The following is a 24,133-nucleotide window of genomic DNA, read 5'->3' as shown; positions in this document are numbered from 1 at the left end:
TCTCAAATATTAGGGCATTTGCTCTAATAACGTAAAACATGAAAATACGTGGTATTTAAATTTTAAAATGCTTCTACTTAAAAAAAATATATATATATATATATATATATATATATATATATATATATATATTTAATATTTATTAGACGGTGGTGTTCCTATTATTGCTCAAATTATACGTATTCAGTCGTTTGGAGCCGATTTGTAGGGAGTTCATTTGAGATGCGTTCTTGCAGGTGAGTTATCTGAAGCACTTGCTTTTATCATTTTGCACAATTTTCTCCTGCGCAATCTTCTCTCAAAAATGCGTACGCTTTTTCATTGCGTGTCTTTCACAACTTGAATCTTTTGTGACGGATCGTGTCTGCAGGAGTTTAACAACGTGATGTGCTTGAAAGATAACAAATGTTAAGAATGACTTCTCAGTGAACCAGTGCGTGAAAACTCAACACCAATAAAGTCAGCGACGAAATCAACGCAGTGAGGTGTGCTGGGATTGATTGTTGACATGCTAGACCGGCCTTCCTGTCAGTGGTGGATACGCCTTGAGGTAACGTGAGCGCTCTCTGCTGTGATTGGTGTTTAAATTATTAGTCGGGAGCCCTCGTGGGATCTGTCCGCTGCTGCTTGAAGAGCGAGGAGAACTAACCGTCTCTGATTGGAAGACGACTTGCGAAACGTCAGAGATACACGCCGAAAATTGTGACATCATCGCACCGCGTCCGTTCAATCACAAAGGGGTTCACTCTTTAATTAATACCGGCGTACACCGCCAATCGCTGAGACAGGCGGTAAATCACTCTTTTCTTAAGACCCAATCATTGTTCATACTATGATGGTTTAACCAATACAGTTAGGCATAACTGTATAGGAGCCAAATACACATGTGCCTTTGACTCTCATTTTGAACAAACTCCACCTGCTGATGGGCAATAAAGTGGCACGCATAGTGCCTGTGCGTACTGGTGTCGAAACCGATTGCACCTATCGACTTTTCCATTTTTTAGCGGTTATCCCCCATTAGCCGGTTGCTAGCTGTTGTTACAGATAGCAATAAGTGTTATATGAACATATTTTATTTACACCAGCCGCCAAGGGGGTTTAATACTGTGTCAGAACCCGGTACATAAGACGCAATGAACAGCCGTCTTCAAGAGATACGCGAGAGACAAAAACTTAGGCGGCAGCTGTTAGCTCAACAGGCAAGTACACAACGAGCCCTCCAGCTGCCTGTCAACTTACCTACATACCTAACGGATTTGTGTTAATAACGTGGAGCTAAGCGTGTTATGTGCAAAATGGATTTTCAGATAGTTTTCCGCCCAATACACCGATGTATGGGTGCCGATAACAAGCCTACCCCTTTAAAACATTCAGAGTGGTCGCCCTTGAGAGGAGCAGACTCGGTGTACGTCTAAATAAAAGATTTGAGCGCATTGAGGAGCCATTACAATTATCCGTAACGCTATGGAGTCACGTACCAGCAGTACAAAATACCAAGGGGTGTTTTATTAAGCACATGTTTCGTCATAGTTGGCACTGTATTGTTAACAGAACACAGGCAGGAGGGACTTTATATTTACTTGCTCTATCGTTACCACAGCTGGGAGCTGAAAGCGCAGACAGCATCGGAGCAGTCCTACACAGTAAAGACGAACTAAAAGAGATCGAGGAGACTAGAGAAACATGCAGGTAAGCTATAGTGTTGGTACTGTTCATGGTGGCTGTGGCTCAGGCGGTAGAGAGGACCATCCACCAATCACAAAGTCTGTGAATCATTCCTCATCGCCACATGTTGAAGCATCATTAAGCAACATACCCCCCAAGTTCCCCTGAACCGTTAAGAGTCCCAGTCCGTTTACTAAACTGCAGAAATCCTCAGAAGCATTTTTCTCTTTGGGTTTACTGCATGCACAGTCTTTTTGTCATCTTATGAGCTCCGTGATGTCATTTTTTTCAGTACCAAATGCTTGCTTTGGGACTAAGGAAATGTTGAAATATAGAGGTGTATTCGTTTTCAGGGCTTCATATGACAGCACAGCCCCATCTTCTAAAAGGAAAGCACAGACAGAAGGAGAGGACACAGAGGAGGATGTGGAAGAGCAAAAGGTGAGTGTAACCACATAAATGTTGAGTTTATGAGATTTGGCACTATATAAATAAAACTGAATTAAAAAGCCTGGATGTGTCAGGAGGAGTTAAGTATTGTGACATTGTGCCATAGACAGCAATAACATATGCTTAAAGTGGTGGAGCTTATGGCAAAGCTATGTTCAAAAGTGTCTTTATCTGACAGTACAGTTAAAATGGTCACTGACATCAGTAGTGACGACATAAAGGCTCTTATTCTACAAGCATCAATACAGGAGTGCCTTGAAATTTGGCGTGACTTGTACACAAAGGCTTGTAAAGGTCTGGATTAGAGGACAAAACTAATCTGCTAATCTCTTGTCTGGTAAATGCTGTCTTTGAGCCAGAGTTTGACTTTGCTCTTTTGCATGACTATAATGACGTAAATACAAATGACTTATGAAAAAGGTGGAAGTATTAGATCATTTTTCCATTTAATACTTTAAAGTATTTTTAACACTACAACCCATTAAAGGTTTTAACAGATTATATCTTAAGGTAATGAATTGTATGGTGAAGTATAGATTTACAATCGTAATTTCAAATAAGTTGGCATGCTGTGTGTGGTAATAAATTGAATGAATAGAACAGAATAAAGTACAGAAAACATGTAAAATATTGAAACATTTTGCTATTTTATTAAAACTAAATGGTTAGCCCAGAGATGGATTGGCAAAATATGATAGCTGGGATAGGCTCCAGCCCCCTGTGACCTGCAACCCTAATAAGGATTATGGAAGGGAATGCATGGATGGATGCATTTAAAAAAAAATGGCCTTATGGAATTTATTGGCAGCAACACATTTCAAATCTCACTGTTGGATGCTGGTGATGTTACATGGTGCTAGACTGCATGGGCTCCAAACACTTCCAGTCTGTGAACAGAGCTTACCTTGGACTGTAGAGCAGTTGAGACGTGTTCTCTGGATTGACAAATCATGTTTTTCCATCCGGCACTCCCCTGGATGGGTCTGAGTTTGGAAGTTATGTAGAGTCCAGGTGCTGAACTGGTCTGCTTGCAGTCCAGACCTTTAACCAATTTAAAATATCTCGAACATCATAAAATGAGACGTGCAACAAGGAAGACCCAGGAGTGCTGAGCTGCTAAAAGGCTATATCAGATAAGCCTAGCAGCTGGTCTCCCAGACATTTACAGACTCTTGTTAAAAGAAGACGGGGTTCTACACAGTCCGTAAACATGGCCCTGTTCCAGCGTTTTGGGGAAGTGTTATTGCCATCAAATTCATGATGACCTATTGTTTTTCTTAAAATGGTACATTGTCTCAGTTTCTGCAGTGAATAAAACATGGGTTATGAGATCCGCAAATCATTGTATTCTGGTTTTATTTACATTTCCCACAATGTCTCAACTTTTTTGGAATTAGTGTTGTATTTTAATATAGTGCAAAATGCATTGATTCAGATGTGTTAGAACAAATGTATGGAAATGTGGACAGATTTAATAGGCTGACAATGTCCCATCTCCCTCTTTGATTTCCATCTAACTGATTTAATGTTTTTTGTACATTTGTGTCTTTGTCTTACTCTCCATATTAAACAGTGGTGGAGTTTATTATAGTTAGCAATTCTCTTGTTTTATTATGCAATTACATTCGGCTGTATTCGTTTGCTAACCACATGTTTGTGTTTTAGGATGAGTTGGAAGTGCAGCAACCAGATGAAACCAACCCATACGAAGAGGTGTACAAGGACTCAAGTACTTTTCTTAAGGTTGGGAAACTCTTTCTTTGCATTCACAGTCTCATTTATGTGGACTTGCATAACCTGTTTCCACACAAAGTATCCAGCAACTTTAAGACAAAAAAATGTTTTTGAATGGACGTCTAACATTCCTAGATCTACAGATTATTCAACAGATATGAGAACACAGCAGGTTGTCTCAGTCTCTGCTCTCTGTCTACATTTGTTTTTTGTGGTCAGTACACACACACACACACACACACACACACACACACACACACACACAAAAGAACATGTCTGTTCTTTTGTTCCTTCCAAGCAATGACAGTTTGTCGCATTTTCACGAGAATAAAAGGTGTACCTTTATCAGGGAGTGCATCTAACCTTACTACACAAGTAGATTACTTGTAACTGGAATGCTTCAAAATTCTTTGCCATTGTGTGCACATTTTATTAGTTCTGATTGGATCTCATCTCTCCAGAATATTTTCATCTCAGTTTCATTCATTGATGAAAGTGTCAGTAGAGTTTATCATAGTTTTTGTCCTTGTCTGTTAGTTTTTATTTAGTTATCATCTTGTAGATGCTATAAAACCACCAGAATATAAACCTAATTGTCTGGCTCGCTTTCCTCACTTTGTTAACCTCACTGCCTCGCTTTATTCACTCCCTCTGCTTATAAATGCTACGTTTGTTAAGTGTTGCAGGTTTACTGGACATGAAACGTTAGATCATGATTACACCAAATGTGAAAATGAGTAAAACCTTTATATAACCCACAATTCTTTATGTATCCTCTTCAAACTTCACAACAATATACTAAGCCTTGGGGGACACAATTGCCTAGGTTGGCTAAGCATTTGACATTGACCTTTATTGTTAGCACTCAAGGTCAAAGTTGACCTTAGAAAAAATATCAAGAAACTATATCAAGTAATATATCGTTTGACAGGGCATGAAGAGAGATGTACAACATCCTCTCTGTTTTTTCAATATGACACCTAGAACATCACAGTGACACTATAATAGGCTAATGTCAGTATATTCTAATAAAAACATCAAAATTTAAGTATAGCCCTTGCCCTTCAGGTGTAGTTGTGCTGTCAGAGTTGTCTTGTTTTCAATTTTAAATCAATTGCACTGATGATAGATGGTTCTGTGCAAAATATAAGCTGTAGGTATGTTAGACATGCAAATCCTGAAACCCTACACTATTACTTAGACTGTAACTTCACATGTACCTCCACAGAAACTGAATTACACATCGCATTAATGCAGCCACAGCTGTGGCAGGCCAATTTAATACCATAATTTCTTACTTTAAATTTTGAAATTCTTCTTCTTTCAGCAGTTTTTGAATTGATTGGTAACAAACAATCAGCTCAAAGAGAAAAAACAGCCTCCAACTAATGTGTAAGACAAACAAGTTTTATTGTGGCAGCAACAGCCGCCACAATAAAACCAGAAGTGCAAGTTTTGTTTGTCAGTATGAACTTGGACAGCTTGGAGATAGTCAGTGGAATGTTTTCTAACTAATTACATTATTGATTCAGTGCCACCTTCTATTGTAACACTATGCTACCTGTACTGTAAGCATTTATGCTGTGTTAGTCAGTTTAGAAAGGAAAATAAAACTTCACAAGAGGATAGATAAATCATAAATGCTTGTATTGTTCTTAAAGGAAATGCCAAAATCAATACTTAAAAAAAGACAACAAATACTCTGAAAGTGCAAACCTCCACCAGGGCAGCTTACTCTCTGAGCTGTAATTACTTTAAGGGAATAGTATTTTATTTTGTTTTCGTTGTTTTCTACCCCTCAACTGTGAAAGGCTGATGGAGTATTGTCGCTGTCCCGCCGAGCAGGCTGGCAGGCTGAATGGCACTGTGGACACCCAAGTTTGTGAACGTGATTCACAAACTTCTACTAAAAATCTTGTGCAAGTTAGAATCTCAGGAACTGCAAGATCAGAGGTCAGGTTTTCTGAAAATACTGTGAATGCAATAAGTTAAGAAAAAGGCAATGTAGGATTTTGAAATTGATACCATAGATGCGTCTACTAATAAGCTGAATGGTAGCACTGGTAGTCATCAGTATTTTTTGAACTTACTTTAAGAAATTTGTAGTGGAATGAAAACAAATACAAAGTGCAGGCTTTTGTTATTTGCCCCTTTAAAAACCATTTTATTGATGCAATTTTGAGTACAATTTTTTAAAAATTTATTTAGATTCATTCTCTGGAAAATCTTTCTTTAAGTGTAAAATGCATTTTGCAATCAACTCAAAAGAAAGGCAAATGTGAAACAGACAGACATTATGCGCATATCGTGGTCTAAACCAATCAGAGATAGACCTCTCTGATTGGCCACGGTCCAGATATTCCTGTAGTCCTACGCGTGTGTACGTTTAAAAGTGCAGGCGGATAGAGAGAGGTGAGTAGCTTGAATGAAGCGATATTGATAAATTAAATCCTGAATCGACTTTTAAATATAAATGTACATTGGCACAAACGCCAGAATCTCAGGTTAAAGCTCGCAAAACTATTTTAACAATCACCAAACAGCTAAAACAGCAAATGAGAGCAGGTAAACGGATTCCACACAAAGACTTGAACACAGAGCGCAGATCCGGCGCATCACAATCAGCAGGTTGTGGCTTTCTCACCCTACCATGCGGGCACGCCGTCGGGGCTGAAAGCTGATAGCTCACAGATTCTGATGCGTCGGGTCCGCGCTTTGTTTACACGTCTTTTTTGCGTTAGATTCTAATGCTGTGGGTTTTGGCTCTCTCCAGCCAAAATTGAACCAGCAGCAAAAGAAGATCAAAACTACGCTTCACATTTGATAAACATCGTCATTAATTCCCTCGTACTTTTGCTGTTTTGCTTCCACCACGATAAAATCACACTGCCTGCACAGCGCTCTCTCTCTCTCCGCTGTTTTTTTGTTTTGTTTTGTTTTTTCCAAAAATGACCTCTGACAAGAACCGTTCACGTACCGAACGTGATGTACAGAAATGTTACTACATGTCACATCAATGCAGCTACAACTGTCATAACTGTGAATGAGCCATTCAGTGCCTTCATTTCTTCCTGTAAATCTCCATTCTGATGCCACTTTTTGTAATGATTGGCATAGATTGATCTGCTCAAAAAGAGAAACCACACCACCAACTAATATTCTTTGGCAAGTTTAGTGGTATGAATACTGGCAATGGCATTAACCTCTTACATAGGCAATTGCTTTGGTGATCTTACTCTTAATTGTGGTCAGATTATATGGTACAGTCAAAGTGACAAAAAGTTTGAAGAAAAAAAAAACCCCTAGTAACTGTATCCTTATCAGGTGCTTCTGAAGTAATCAAGAGCCAAGAATCTGTAAGAACAAAAATATTTATTTTGCCTAGTGTTGACAGTTCCAGTTAAGTTTGCCAGTATGAATATTTGACTTGGACAGCTTCATGGTTGTCAGTGGAATGTTTTTAGCATCACTTTCTATTGTATTACAATACTAACTAGTATTAAAGATTTATGAGTTAATAATAAGATTCAAAAGATGAAGGTTAATTATTTTGTGAATACTTCCTAGTCCAACAGTCGCACTGACAACTGTGCAGTTCAATCCAGCACTTCACAGAATTGTAACCAGTCTGGTGAGTCAAAGTGAATGACTTCTCAGTTTAGTTGTATAATTAATAACAATACAGAAGAGCAGTCTGCCTGAGTTGAATTTGTGCCCCCATTTTCTTTCTTCTTGGGTTTTTTTGTTTGTCTGTTTGTGATTTAGAATCAAGAACCAGAAGTAAAAAAAGAAACAAACAAACAAAAAATGAGAAAGATGGTTCCAATCTCTAAATTATAATCTATACGACATACCATTTTGGTAAATATGCACAAAATCAGTGATCAGTATCACTGTTACAAACAACAATCAACTCTGGCAAATAAGGGATAAATGAACAGGATTGTTCATGTGCCATGTCATACATCTATAGTAAAATAAAGTGATCAGTGGGTGGCAGAGTATGGAGTGACACATCAGTATCCAATGTAGTGGTTTATGTGCAAGTATATCATCAACACTCACACAAATACAAGAAAACATCCTTTGAATAGCTGTCCACTGTAGTGACTACTATGCGTGAAAAGGTTAAGATGGCACATATTAAATGTATGATAAAACTCGTGTTCATATGTTTGTTGGCTCTTATGGCAATTTCTTTTCATTCTCAGGGTACCCAGTCATTGAATCCTCACAATGACTACTGCCAGCATTTTGTGGACACTGGGCATAGGCCACAGAACTTCATCAGAGATGTTGGTAAGTGTGTGCTTGGCTGTTTGAGTGTTTATATGCATGTATGCAAGTCTGACCTCTGTGTTGCCTGTTGTAAAGGCTTGGCCGACCGATTTGAAGAATACCCTAAACTTCGAGAGCTGATCAGACTGAAGGACGAACTCATCGCCACTACCAACACCCCTCCCATGTATGCTAAATGAATACTTATATTTATCTTATTATCAGTGCAATTAATTTATGCTTGAATTACAGTCCATCTGGAATGTGTTCACAGCACTTCAGTTGTTCTACCTTTTGTCATGTTACAGCCTTATTTTAAAAGGGATAAAATTAATTTTTTACCCTAAAATCCCTTAATTTGATTTGATTTTTAAAAATATTTATAATGTATTTATTAAAATAAAATACTAAAAAATTATAAAATCTCACAGTCTTCACCAACACATTCAGAATTGAGGACTGGTGCATCTTCTTTCCACTGATCATCTGTTTCTACAACATGAATCGAGTCCACCTTTTATAAATTCAGTTGATTGAACATGATTTGGAAAGGCACAGCTGTCTATATAATGTCCCATAGTTGATAGGTCGTGTCAGAGCACAAACCAAGCCATGAAGTCCAAGAAATTGTCAATCTGAGTGAATTGGGTAAAAGGACCTTAGTCGGAGAGGTGATTGTTACTCTGACAGAGCTCCAGTGTTGCTCTGTGGAGAGAGGAGAACGTTTCAGTAGGACAACCATTTCTGCACCACTAAACCAATCAGGCCCATTTGGTAGAGTGGCCAGACTGAAGCCAGTAAAAATTCCTCAGTAAAAGACACATGACAGCCCATCTGAAATTTGCCAAAAAGGCCCCTAAAAGACTGACCGACCGTGAGAATCAAACATTCTCTGGTCTGATAAAACAAAGATTGAACTCTTTGAATGCAAAGGGTCATGTCTTGAAGAAACCAGGCACTGCTAATCACATGGCCAAAACATCCCTACAGTGAAGCATGGTGGTGGCAGTATCATGCTGTGGAGATGTTTTTTCGGCAGCAAGAACTAGGAGACTCTAATCAGGGTCGAGGGAAAGATGAATGCTGCAATGTGAAGAAACATCCTTGATGATAACCTATGCCAGAGTGCTCCAAACTTCGAATTGCGGCGAAGGTTCCTCTTTCAGCAGGACAGTGACCTTTAGCACACAGCCAGATAACAAAGGAGCAGCTTTGGGACCACTCTGTGAATCTTCTTGAGAGACTCAATCAGAGCTCAGACTTGGACCCACTGGAACATTTCTGGGTTTTTTGCATTTAAAAAAAAATGTATTAACTTTGCAAGAATTTCAAAGAAACCTTTTTTCTTTACTTAGACACTACGGTTTGTTTGTTGAATTTTGAAGTAAAAATGAATTTAATTCCTTTTGAAAAAAGCTGTAAAAGCTGTATGACAAAATACTGGAATAAGTGAAGCACTGTGGATATGTTCCACTGTAAAGTAGTCACTGACTGTTTCAAGTTTGGTATATGTGTCTGTGTGTTTAGGTATCTCCAGGCAGACCCAGAGCACTTTGACCTGAAGGATTTGAAGTGCAAATTTGATGTGATTTTGCTTGAACCTCCTCTAGAGGAATACTACAGAGAATCAGGCATCAGCCACACTGAACGCTTCTGGACCTGGGATGATGTATGTATACTATTTCTGGCTGGTTTGCATTCACCGGTTTGGGCTAGCATGTAATTAAATAGTGAATATTTTTACTACGTATGTTTTTTTGTTTTGTTTTTTTAAAACACTACAAAACTAAAATAAATAAGCTGGAGAAGTTATTATCTTATATGTGAAGGTGAGGTAGGGGTTGGTTTGAAACATGACTCAAAGGATAGCAAACAGATTGGACCTGTAGTATCCAGAATGGCACTGTTTATCTGCTGATGTGAAAATGTGTCATAATTCTGTCATTTTTGCTTATTCCTCTTTCCATTCCCTTCACTCTCTTATTATAGATCATGAGACTGGAGATAGAAGAGATATCTGCTCTACGTTCATTTGTCTTTCTCTGGTGTGGCTCTGGTGAAGGACTGGACCTGGGCAGGATGGTAACGCAATTTTTTTTTTATTCACAAAAAAAAGAATTCAGTCGTGGAGTGACCCAAGATTTCCCAATGTAACAGGTTGATCAATATTAGAAACTTTACCTGTTAGTGGTTTTAATGTTGTGGCTAGACAATGTAAAAAAAAAATTCTTTTTTTTTTTGTCTGCTTGTTCACACTACAAATAAAATGCGACAGCAAACGCGCTCTAGTGTGAACGCTCAAAGCGGCCCGCATGCGCAAAAGAAGACGTCACACACAACGAGCTCTGTTTAGACCCAGACCAAACAATAGTGTTTGACTGATGGCCCTTAATATAAAGACTTCGGACTTTACGTTTCCCAATTTTTGCTTTAAATTATTCTGTTATTTACATAATAATGTAAATATGTTATTTACATAATAATGTAAATAACCTAATAATGATCCTTATTGCTGTTTTAGAGAGGAGCGGTGCTTCAAAGGGTAGTTGCAGATTTCTGTCAGAATCTGCAGATTATACAGTACAAATAAAATGTTCACGTTGTCTTCCCAACAGTTTCACTGACATCTACACTGGATGGCCAGGAAGCGTTCGCGATGTCTTCTCGGGCGCTTCACCGGCGCTGATAATTGGCGTCTGTCTTGTGTCAGTGACGTAAAAGACGGATTTAATGCGACATGACTGTTCAAACAGCAGTCGCTTTCTAAAACATCGGATATGTATTGGATTCAGTACCACATACGAAAGTGACCCAGATCGGATTTGAAAATATCAGATTTGTGCCGTTCACACTGTCATACCATGATCGGATATGGGTTGCATAGGGTCAAAAAAATCAGATTTGATGCGCTTTCGCCTGCAGTGTGAACGTAACCTAAGCCTCACTTATGAGTTTCAGGGGAAGAATATATCTGCTTTTGCATTGAAGTTAAAAAAGTTTATGTCAATTTTATTTGCCTTTGACAATTGGTGGAATGAAAATTTACTGATATCAGGACCCTGTTCCAGAAAGCAGGTTTAGAGAAAATCTGAGTTAATCAAGACAACAGGAAAAGTTTGTAGGTTTTCCCATCTGGAAGGAAAAAAACAATTTAGTGAGTAAACAATTTAATTCGGTTCAATTTTATGTATACAGTGCCAAATCATTACGGGATGCCTCAAGGCACTTTATATTGTAAGGTAGATCCTACAATAATACATACACGAGAGCAAGAGCAATAACCTAAAACCTGTATTAGCTGCTGGGGTAAGAGTGTGTGTGGTTAACATGCTCATTGGCATATTTTCTTTGGAAAAAAAAAACCATGCTTCTCCTGTGGTCCTGGCCAATTTTAAGAATCTGTATGACTCACAGTTTCGTTTCCTCATTCATTTAAGTGATAACAAAACTAGAGCTGGGCGATAAAACGATAACGATATGTATTGCGAAATAACTTTTTCTCGATAGAAAAATTAAACTATTGCGATAGACCTCATCTCTCTTGTCCTCTTAAAAAAAAAAAAAAAAAGAACAGCCAATCCAAATTAAGTAGCGCAGAGCCGAACCAATCACAGCCGCAGCGTCACGTCACATGACTTGTTACGTACAGCACAAGCGCCAAGGCGCACATGTGTATTTGTTTTTGCAGCCGGGCCGCCCAGGTAATGAAGGAAATGAGTTTGCCGACTACAGAAAAATCAACCGAGAGCGTGAGCGAAGGTTACCGAAGAAAAAACAGATGATGGTTCCAATGCTGGAGAGATTGTCAAACGGAAGGGCCACAGAAGTTCCGTAGTGTGAAGGTATTTCGGCTATTTAAGTCTGACAAAAAAACAAAGTAGCGCACTGTAAATTGTGCCGAAAGCAAGTCTGGATATACAATAAAGCGGTGCATGCTCAATCTCTGACTGAAAGCGCTAATTCGTCATTCGGCTTTTGTCAGACTAAAGTAACTGTTAAAACTGTTTGAAAAGCTAAGCTATACAACAAGGAGAGATTGATGCTACGTCCACACGTACCCGGGTATTTTTTGAAAACGCAGATTTTTCTATGTGTTTGCACCTTTCGTCCACACGTAAACGGCGTTTTCAGTCACTGAAAACGGAGATTTCTAAAAACGCCTGCCAGGGTGGATATTTTCGAAAACTCCGTTTTTGCATTTACGTGTGGACAAGAAAAACGGAGAAAACGCAGCGTCAAAGGTGTGCGCCTTTTTTGACGTCACACTGTGCGCCACGTTATTGTTTCGGTGAAATGAATTTCTACAATACTGTTACTGTTAATTGTACTCTCTGCAGTGTTTAAATGCTTACATATACACACATAGTTACTGTCCCTCCACACATACGACTCGGTTCTGTTTCTATGCCCCATCTTTGTTTACTATTTCCTACCGAGGCTTCTAGACTTCTGATTGGCCAACATTTCTACACGGTTAGGAATATATCGCCACCTGTTGCTTTGGCATGTTCCTAGCAGCGTTTTCCTTCATTTTTGCGTTTACGTGTGGACGGGATTATTTTTTAAAACGAAAACGGAAAATCTCCGTTTTCAAAAATACCCGTGTACGTGTGGACGTAGCCTGAGAATTTCCTTTTAGTTCTCAGTTTATTTGATATTGACAAAAGTTAGTCAATTTTGTCTGTTCTTCTGTAAAACGACCTAAGATTTATTTTTAGACTTAAAAAACTTAAAATTTTGTTTCTAAGTGGAATTGACAATTTAGTGGTCTGTTTTGTTTGTTCTATTTTGAAACTTAAACGCTTTAGCGGCTGCCTTTTGTGTAGTTTACAATATTTGGCTTTATCTGAAACTGAAGTCTCATGTTCCTTAAGTACATCTACCCTGTTGAACTTATTATGGGAAATAAATATTTTAATTAAAACAAGCTGCTAATTATTTCACATTTTACTTGTGAGGAACGGCACATTTAAATCTTACAAATATAGTTATTTGGCTTATATCGTGATATATATCGTTATCGCCTGAAATGAAAAAAACATATCGTGATATGAAAAAATCTTATATCGCCCAGCTCTAAACAAAACACTTTCCAGAGTTCTGTAATCTGTAGAAATGTCCATCTTTGTGAACACTGAAATTGCAGTCCAGCTGTTCTATATCTAAAGAACAGTTCCCTGCCATCAGTGCAAAGACGGAGAGAGTGATCAATGGACGTCGCAGATTACTAATAAACTCAGAATAAATTATATAACACGTACCAACATAAATCTTGTGACATAAATGTAGTTTACAGTAGCTTTTTAAATACAGATTACTTACAGTCTGATCTGTTCTGACTGTGTAAAAATGTGTTCACATGTTGACATAAGCAAAAAATGCTGTGGAATGAACACTTGAACCTCAACATTTGCAGTTTCTAAAAACAAAATTGCCACCAAATAATATCAAATTTAAGAGGAAATTCCTCTTAGTTTCATCCTCACCTGACAGTGATCACATGCTCTCTTTCAGTTTCTTTCTTTGTCTTCCTTGTGTGACTGCTAGTTTTTGGTAACTGAGCCTAACTTTAAAAAGTTTAGAAATGTGTTTTCTTTTAAAGATAACAATTTACAGTAGATTATATACGAGTTACACATTGATCTGGCCTACAGTAAATGGGTAGGCTTTACTCTGGATTTACTGTGCTGACATATCAGTAATATAATCCCCTCTGATAATACTGAGGGTGGTTATTTATTCAGTCCATGCAATACATTGGGATGTCATAATACCTACCCTTTATTACTTCTTTTTCAGTGTTTGAGGAAGTGGGGCTTTAGGAGGTGTGAGGATATCTGCTGGATCAAGACCAACAAGAATAACCCAGGAAAGACCAAGGCACTGGATCCAAAAGCAGTATTCCAAAGGACCAAGGTATTTTACACACACACACACACACACACACACACACATGTCAGATATGTACTCATATATAATTTGGTACATTATAGATGTAAATTGTGGGATTAATTGTATAGCATGATGCACAATGACAAACAACACGTTCCTTCCAGGAACACTGCCTAATGGGAATCAAAGGGACAGTGCGTAGGAGTACTGATGGAGACTTCATCCATGCCAATGTAGACATTGACTTGATCATCACTGAGGAGCCTGAGATGGGAAATGTAGAGAAGCCCGTGGAGATCTTCCACATCATTGAGCACTTCTGTTTGGGCCGCAGGAGGTTGCACCTGTTTGGAAGAGACTCTACCATCAGACCAGGTACGATGGATATGTGCTTTTCTTTGTAAAATATGTTAACTTAAAATTAATTGACAACAACATTTTATTTACTTATTTTCAGTTCAATCTCTCTGTCTTCTGTTCTTGTTTGTCATTACACATATTGTTTCTTTTTTTCCACTCTCTCATTCTAGGCTGGCTGACAGTGGGCCCTACTTTGACAAACACCAACTTTAACCCAGAAACCTACGCTGCACATTTTGGTTTACCTAACTCCCATCTGTCTGGCTGCACTGAAGAAATAGAGAGGCTCCGGCCCAAGTCTCCCCCTGTTAAACTTAAGTCGGACCGTGGTGGCGGAGCACCCAGAGGGGGGCGTGGTGGGCCAAATGCTGGAAGAGGGGGAGACAGAGGTCGAGAAAGAAACCGACCAAATTTCCGTGGAGACAGAGGAGGGTTCAGGGGGAGGGGAGGGCCACATAGAGGCTTTCCACCTCGCTAGAGTAAAGAACTAATGCCATCCACACTATAGTGGGAATTTCCATTTGTTTTGTCTGAGGATTACTCCGTAACTCATTTTTGGATGTAAATGATTTGGATGGAAAAAGTTGAAAAGTTTGCCAGTGTGGTTACTTTTTTAATCATTTTGATTTCTTTATATTTTTCATGGATATACCTTAGATTGAATAGGAGTTTCCTAAATAAAGTAGATTTTCACCATTTCTGTTTGCTTATTGATTTTTGTATTTGGAGATGAATGTATATGTACTCATACAGATGATCGGGTTTTCATATTTAGACAGGTTATTGACAGTAAGTGGAAAGTATAACAAACAGTGTTTATTGTTGATGGAAGATAGAATAACAGTTAACGTCCTTATTATTATTGTGTGGGTAACATTAAGTGTATCCAATTTTACACTTCTCAAAAAAATGCAAGATATCACAGTATATGTCACAGTATATCAACAAGTCAAACTTTAGGGATATCTGTCTGTCACCTCCATTTATGTCAAAGCAGGCGAGAGCAATTAACAGCAGCTTGTGCTTCGTAACTGGACTTATTCAGTTGATATCATTTTAAATCAGACGGTTGAGTTTTCCCTCATTTGTTTTAGCAGACTAAAAAAAGCTTCTGTCTCACTGCAGCACTACAGTATACATTTTGTATGTTCATTTTAAATAATGCCTTCTGTAAACGGCTCTTTAATGCAGCGAAAATTATGTCTGTGTGTCTATCAGGCCTCACAAGTACTTTATTTATGGATCAGCGCAACATGCATGTCACGAGCACTTTCAACTGATTTGCTTATCTGTTGCATTCATGCTCTTACTGCATGCTGTCAAGCATGTGAAAAGAATGTCAGCAAAGGAGTTCTAAGGAATTTGTTACAACATGAGGAACAATACACATTTTGAAACTTCACACTCAGTTGAGTAATCCTGTTTGTGAGCACAGTTATAGGGTAAATTCGTTTTGTAATTAGATTTTAATTATTTCATTATGAGATGTTTTAATGAACTTTAACTACAGCTAGTTTCCAGCATGGGTTTGTCCATTTAAGTATAGTTTTCATTAGTTTCAATGTCAATTTCAATCTTTTTAATTGTTATTATATGGGAACTATTTGCTAGGGTTAAGATTTATTGAGCTAAGAGTGCATTACAGTATAATTACAACACTGTATTTAGGTAGTGTACTCACAGTCATGTAGACAACCTAAATCCAAGCAAACAATGCCTCGCCAGCTAGTGTAATCAAATTGTCCACCTAAAACTGAAGACATTTTATAGTTATTTAATTATAGTTACATCTAAGTGGTAAATAGACTGGCACTTACACAGAAATCTGCACTCAAAATTCTCATTCAAGTACTTACAGAAACATTCATACAGCCCTTTTATTTTATGTCTTTTGTCTTTGCACATTGTTAAAGCCCAGTGTTCATACTCATGTAGCTTTTCAAGGTCCCAGTAAATGATGCCTCACCAAGCAGGCTGTGTTCACAAATGTCACCAAACTGAGAAAAATTAAAACGACAATTTCCATTTATTTGAAAAAAAGCACAAATTTTCACATTTGTGTTTGTAGTTTATCTTTACTTAACTTTAGCAACCTTACTCTGGAGTTGATCAACAAATAAAGTTTAAAGTCATGTAACACTTTACTAACGACCACATCATCCCACCCCGTCACAAGCCATAAAATTGTCATTGTAGCTCAATCCACCATTCATCTAATGCCAATAAATTGTATTCAACTCCTTTTCAGAATCAATTAATTAGCTAATGTATGCATATTAAGTCAAACTAAGATGGAAAACAAAACAAAAGACCTTGCTAAAAAAAAAGGTCTGTGTGCACATTAGCATGATACATTTTACAGAAAGTTTTTAGGCATGACTGTGATTGCGGAATCTGACTAAACCATGTGCTTTACGTCCTTTTACTTCCTTCTTGCAAACAGAGATGTTAGCAATAGCCTGACACACCAATGTGAAATGCTGAAGTTACTGTGTGCTAATGGAAAAGCAAATAAAGATTTATGAATAAATTTAAATACTTTTGAAATCTTCAAGGTGAAGGTCAGACATCATGTTTTCTGGGAATCTTGTGACTGTGATAACTGAAGAAGGAAGTCACCTAGGATTTTCAAATTACTAGGAGGCTGGGGGGTTGCAGTGGCGGTCACCAGTGTTTTTTATTTTTGTGTTCACATGCATACTATTTAAGGGTTAAACCACTCGCCAGAGATGGACGTTTTTCTTCTCCGACAAGCAAGTGTGTTATTTTCTTTCTTAAATGGTTATCTATTGTGGGTGTGTTGTACACTTCATTTGAGCTTGTCAGTAGAACTGAGTGATGATCTTGTCCTTTGTGTTAGACTAATTTTTGTTTTTCATAGCCTTAAGTGAAGCATATTTGTAAAGTTTGTACATGTAAAGTTTCCCAGTCTTTCCATTACTGTGTAATACAATCAATAGGGTTATTTAAGTTCATATATTTTCAATTCATTATATACAAAGTTAAACATGCTTTTTTAAATTATTATTTTTATGGTTATGGCATATAACTGGTGAAAATCAGAAATACTGATTTTTAAAATATATTTTTAAATCAATCAAAAAAAAGGTTTACTGTATAGAAATAATTATTAAAGTGTGCTCAGTTATACACTCAGTGATTGGTTGTGACTCTTTAATCACAATGTGGGGCTCAGCCAAGAACAGGTTGGTTGGTCAATCAAGCTCAGAAACATCATAGACAACAAACTTTTTGGTATTAGTGTTGCTGTGTTGGGCAAGTGCTAATTCCTACTGGAAAAAGGGAATTGCCATCTCCATAAGGTTTAGCAGGAGATAGAAGCATGAAGGACTCTAAAATCTGGTCGAGGGCTGCACTGAACACAGTGTCAAAACCAGCACCAGCAGGTGATATGGCAACCAAACTCCTTACAGACTGGCTTGATACCAAGTACATACCCTTAATCTTGGAAATGTATATTTACTTAAGATACACAGGCAGGTACAACCTACCTATATCATCAGCTCTTTAACTGAATGGTTTAATAGTTCATACTCTTGCTGCATGAATTCAAGCATGTAGAAAGAAACTCAGCAAGTGAGTTCTAAGAGCAGTAGACCTTGGAAAAGTACAGTTTGTGAGCACAGCTATAGCTAAACTTTTTTTTTCACTATTTCATTCATATATATATATACATTCTTTAATTTAGTTTAGTTTCAGGTAGTTTCCAGAATTGGTTTGCCAATTTAAATTGAGTTTTCATTAGTTTTTAATTGTTATAATATGTGGGGTTTTTGTCAAGGTCAAGATTTATGATGCTAGAAGGAAGCATTACTGTATAATCATAATACTTTGTTAAGGCAGCACAATCACAGTCAGGAAAAAAACCTAAATCTCAGATGCAAGTTGTTACCACACTATTAGTTTAACCCTGTAATTTGCTTCACCTGAACCACTGATCTTAAGCTTCATCGGTTTTATGGCCTCCTTTCAAACAGTGACATTACCAATGCAGAAGATTAAGTTTAAGCAAACATATGCCATTTTGAAAAGTAATATATTTTCAGCATTGGACTCATTTTCCTCAAGACATCTTGTGCTATTTGGTATCAGATTATAAATAGATAATTCAAGTGCAAACATTACCAGCGAGTACTCATACTGAAGAAACTGCAGTAGGACTTTTTATTACAGCTCAGTAACATTGTGGTAATAAGCTGAAATTGGAAACTAGTAATAGCAATTTATTACCAATTAATTACCGAAGTAATAGCCAAGCAATCATCTAGTATCAGCAGTGGCTATAACTGAGTTATATGATAGTGAAATTCATAAACTGGGTAACAGTGTGGTTGAGGATATTTAGTGCTATTATTGGCAACAAAGTGTTTTGTTTAAGCAGATTGTCAGAGACTCAGGGTGAAGATCCTTTATAGCATGTTGACTCTTTCTATTTTTACTTGCAAATGCAAGTGAACTATTGGGCCCTTATACCAGCATTGTCACCTTGCCGTTTTATTTTCAATGGCACTATCTTTGTCTTTGGGGCCTGTTAAGTTTCATTTTATGTGCAATGTTGAAGCTGCAAATAGATTTGTGAAAATGAAAACAAACACATTTTCAGGAAAAGGAAAGGTTTTGCTTCAGCCAAGTCACAGGTGAACTTGTGAGTGTGTTTGATGGAAACAAAGTTGTTGTCCTGGTGACTTGACTTATTTTTTTAACTTGCCCCAAGCCATTCGGCCAGAGGTTACGATGAACCCTGCTAAAGTTGTCTAATGAGCATCTAATGAGTTTTGCTTATGTAAAAAATATAAATTCAGAACCAGGGGCGATTTTAGCCGATTTTTTGGGGGTGCTTCAGCACCCCCAAAATGAATCGAAGCACCCCCAAAGATTTCTTACTTTTTTGACAATATTTGCTGTTTTTGTGACAGACTACTAAAAATATAAAAAGCATACAGTACTTGGTTGAGACGTAACATTTCAACAACAAAAGTATAGATACCCCCCCAGATGGTTTGTTCCAGCTCGCCTCTCCCCTACTCTGAGATGCAGCGGAGCGGAGGTGTGAGTGACTGGCTGAAAACAGGACATATTAGCTACATTTAACCTGCAGTTACTCTTTATATAGTTAGGTAGGAGTCAGACCATGTTTCTTTTTAGCCGAAAAACATTACACCAGGTAACCTGCAGTGTTGAAAACTTGTTTTCCGACGATGTTTGCTACCCTACAATCCGTCCTGCTCTGTAGTAAAATCAGCGACATTTGACCGTCCTGTTGCTCCCTTTGAAATGTATACAGCCTATTTAAAAATCTAAAACTCAAAATTGTCCGTAGCCTACTGTTGTTACCACTGTCCTGTTTGAAATGGATACTAACTAGCTAACTGACTGAATGCCCATTAACCTTATAACTCCTGTTGTGTGTGTGTGTGTGTGTGTGTGTTTGTGTACAGAGAGACAGCCAGGTTCATAATGGATATAAGGAAGTTTTTTTCAAAAAAAGGAACAACATTCAGGTAAAAGTGTAAGAACAAATGATCCATCAATAAAGGATAATGTTGGATCAGTGTTTCAATATTTATATCTTTTATTAGATGTTCATGTGGTTTTGTTATTTGCCTTTTGGTTGAAAGTACACTGAGAGAGGACTTTTCATTAGTGATCTTAATAGTATTTTTTTCATATTAATGTAATTTTTTCATCTAATTGAATACAATCTATTTGTGTATGATTGTCAGTCCAAAGAGGGAGAGAGGAAAGAGGGGAATAGGAGGAGAAAGTACAAGGTCAGGAAGAACCAGGTAAGAAAACAGACAGGGAACAGTGACAGGCAAAACAGAAACTGTTAAACTGACAAAGTGAAAAAACCTGATTTTACTCACACAATCTGGAAGTTACGTTCTCCCTATATTAAAGCTGCTATACAGAATCTGCACAACAAACTGGGTTGAAACATTTTTTGACCCTCTTTAACAACATTCCAACATAACATTATCATTGATTGGGGAGATTAAAATTCATGATATATTTTTATGTGGTTCAGCCACAACTCTACTAAAACTTCAGCCAGTAATAGGTAGGCCAACTTTTGGACCGTCCAGTTGTCTGTATGACTGCCGCAGTACGTGCACCACATTTGCACACTATCAGAAAGTGCCAAACGGTGCCCTGGTGGAGTGAGGAGCTGTAAAGAGAAGCAGAGTGCTCTGTTTATATATATAAGTGTTTTCAGCTAGCTTGTTTCAAAGATTCTGTACAGCAGCTTTAAATGTTTTCCAAAAGCACACATACACTTATCAGTGTTTCTCAAACTTTTTACAGTGTGTACCACCTGAGAAAATGTCAAGCTCTCCCAAGTACCAAGCATGAAACTCATAAATCTTACAACACAAAATTAGTATTATTAAATTAGTCAAATTAGTATCTGCAGTAAAGATTTTTTCATACATTGTATACATTCTACCACAAGCAAAGTTGCCTCCATTTTTATATTTTTTAATTAATATTTTGTAATAATTTATTTGTAATAACCTATTCTGTTTTGGGAGTATTTTTATGTATCTGTATTATATTATACATACTCATTAAAAGTGAATCTCTGTCCAAAAAATGCACTCAGTTTACTTTTTACTCACTATGAGCATCATTCATTATTCTCTCCCAGGATTTAAGGTTAGGATATGTATTTTTTTTATTCCAATCCATTCTTCTTTTGCAACATTTAAATAAACTTTATCAGATTTGATGGTTTTGTTACAGACTATTCAAAATTTGGGGATTAAATTGTGTTAAAATGTACAGTGACAAAAACAGTGATGTCATGTTTTGTGACGAGGACCCAGGCAGAGAGAGACTTGATGAATTTAAGAATCTTATGATTTAATAAAGAAATTTGCAGACTTGCACAGAGATGGTTAAATTATGATGACTGATAACGGAGATGAAGACAACAGATGACGAGGACAGGGAGGAACAGGGGTTTAAATGCACCAAGGAGACAGTCATAGAGAACTTGGGACAACTGGAGACATTTAAGGATGCAGGGACTGACAGAGACAGGGAAGAAGTCTCATCGTGACGAGTAAAGTTTATTTTGCCTGGCTGGGCAGCTCTCTGGGTGCTCAGCACCCCCAAAGCTCTGATCCTAGAATCGCCCCTGTTCAGAACATTAGCTTTCATGTAAAGATAACTCCCTATAATATAGGAATTATTAAAAAAAAATAAATAAGGAAGCTTAAGCATAAGTTCAATAAGGGTGATCTGTACACACTTCTGTCTGCTTCGGAAGTTTTACATTTTTGTGTGTATATTTTTAAACAGTTTCAGCATTTAACACACATTGAAACCTGCAGGTATAATGTTGGAAAGCCCCTGAAGTTGTAAAGTGATTCCTGCCTTTTCAAACTTGTCTTGCTAGAATGTTGGAAAACCTGATATAGTGGGATCACCTAAAGTTCTGGTAACAGTATAATATTGTACCGTATGCATAGAAACAGGAAGACTATATTGCATTTAAGATGTAATCAATTGTTTGCTTTGTTGAAACGATGTAGACAGAAATGTTACAAAAATCCTTGTTCAGTCTTTATTTCAATGAGTTTAATATTTACTTAACATTCCTTAAATCTCCCAAACTTTTTTGTACCTTGATCTATCTCACTCTCAGAAAAGACATCTGATGCAGTCGATAACAATTCCCCCGTCACAACAAGTCACTTCATGATCCTCCTTGATATTCCGCAATTGACTGGAAGTGGTGTTATTCCAAATTGGAAGCAAGAAGGATACAAAAATCAGATCGTGTAAAGTTACAGAGTGCTGAGTTCCAAACCTCCTTATGCATTAACATTGTGTTTTTAATGGCACTGGTTTCCATGGCCAAAACAGCTGCAGGTTTAATGTAAAAGGGACCTACTACTTTTGTCCATGAACGTTGTTTTACCCAAACTTTCTCTGAAGTCTTGCTGCATTTTTATGAAATTTCTGAGTTTTGTCATTGGTTGCCCACACAAATAATTACTGTATGCTTGACATGGAAAGGATACGTTGTAATTGGAATTCATCATGTGTCATAAAGTTTAAAACAAAAAACAAGCAAGTTTGTAGGGCTTAGAAAGTGAATGCTTTTAAATTGCAAAATCAGTCCCCTGACCTTAAACCAGAGAGCATTCGTTAGAAAGACAATGTAAAGATTTAAGCAGTTAGATCCTTACAATCTAACTGAATTTTGTAAACCTAAAATAAGTGCAAAATAGGTTTGCAGTTCCTACATTAATACATCATTTCTGTTCTTTGTTTTCCTTATAAAAATGAACATTGCGCAACGTATGTAGCTCATGAAGCCAAATTTCTACAATACGTCACAGTTTCAAGTCAGAAGTCTAGGTTTACACATTGACTTCAGTTGTGTCACAGATATAAACAGGTTTGTTATCTATGGCTCCAATCATGCAGGAGTAATAATAATAATGGATCGGATTTCATATAGCGCTTTTCAAGGCACCCAAAGCGCTTTACAATGCCACTATTCATTCACTCTCACATTCACACACTGGTGGAGGCAAGCTACTGTTGTAGCCACAGCTGCCCTGGGGCAGACTGACAGAGGCAAGGCTGCCATATCGTGCCATCGGCCCCTCTGGCTAACACCAGTAGGCGGTAGGGTAGTGTCTTGCCCAAGGACACAACGACCAGGACAGAGAGCCCGGGGATCGAACCGGCGACCTTCCAGTTGCAGATACGCTGAGCCACGGTTGCCCGTGTAGAGTAGAGGCTGGTTGGTGACTGCCTGGCAACCAGCAAGGCCCTTCTGTATCTAGGTAAATGGCCAGTATTTGTAAAGCACTTTATTTAGTCCCTAAGGACCCCAACGCGCTTTACACGTTCAGTCATCCACCCATTCACACACACATTCACACACTGGTGATGGCAAGCTACCTTGTAACCACAGCCTCCCTAAGGCGCACTGACAGAGGCGTGAAATAATTTGCAAAGACGGTGCTGCGCCAAAAATTTCCTTGTGATTGCTTTGCACGCAAGCAGATCACCTTAGTCATGTTTTGCATGGAAGATCCAATTGTCTCCAAATTCTCACCAAATAATGGAGCATTTCCGAAGCAAACTTCAGGCATCTACAGAAATCTACTGGTGGTACAGCACTTTCTTTGTGAATGATTTCAGGAACCACCAGATAGCTGAGGAATGCAAACGAACTTTGTTTCTTGTTTCTTTCTTGTTTCTTCTGGCAGACAAACCTGGCAGGAAAAGAAAAGGCATCATGTTACATATATAACAAGCGCACTCAGAGAGCACACTCCCCCCAAGGGCTAGACTAAAACTTTGATGTTTTATGATGTTTTCATTACAATATGTTGACATCTTGATGTGATTTCTTGAAAATGTTTTTCAACGTTAACTTGAGTGCTAACAAGGAAGGTCAAGGTCAAATGCTTAGTCAAACTAGGTTGTTGAATATGGTAAAATACATCATCAGTTCAAATTCAGCAGTCCAAAAAGAACAAAAAGCAAGAAACACAATAAATATTTCTCATATGTCATGTGATACCACAATTTCATAAAATTATTTTATTCAAGGACTTACAGAAGCATGATTACGTTAAGAACAATTACTTAGCAACCTATAAGAGAGACCTTTAAGAAAGAAAGAAAAAACTTCTACTCTTAATAACTGTAATCGGCTCATTTGTGTAATATTTCTAACCCCATATAACCAAGACAAATAAGA

The 24,133-nt window shown here is 37.7% G+C and overlaps 1 protein-coding gene across 1 annotated transcript; it reads left to right on the top strand.

Moving 5' to 3' along the window:
- The first annotated feature begins 954 nt into the window (after nucleotides 1-954).
- On the top strand, nucleotides 955-15,080 carry mettl14 (methyltransferase 14, N6-adenosine-methyltransferase non-catalytic subunit). The gene is made up of 11 exons (XM_003454210.5): nucleotides 955-1,202; nucleotides 1,604-1,692; nucleotides 2,022-2,109; nucleotides 3,784-3,861; nucleotides 8,064-8,151; nucleotides 8,227-8,317; nucleotides 9,658-9,799; nucleotides 10,120-10,212; nucleotides 13,930-14,046; nucleotides 14,187-14,397; nucleotides 14,553-15,080. Exons 1-11 carry the CDS (start codon nucleotides 1,137-1,139, stop codon nucleotides 14,858-14,860), a joined length of 1,371 nt encoding a protein of 456 aa, XP_003454258.1. The 5' UTR covers nucleotides 955-1,136; the 3' UTR covers nucleotides 14,861-15,080.
- The last annotated feature ends 9,053 nt before the right edge of the window (nucleotides 15,081-24,133 follow it).

Source organism: Oreochromis niloticus, linkage group LG6 (genome assembly GCF_001858045.2).
Source record: "Oreochromis niloticus isolate F11D_XX linkage group LG6, O_niloticus_UMD_NMBU, whole genome shotgun sequence".
In the NCBI taxonomy this organism is placed as follows: Eukaryota; Metazoa; Chordata; class Actinopteri; order Cichliformes; family Cichlidae; genus Oreochromis; species Oreochromis niloticus.
Note: the sequence above shows the minus strand (reverse complement) of the source record. Positions and strands in the feature narration are given on the sequence as shown.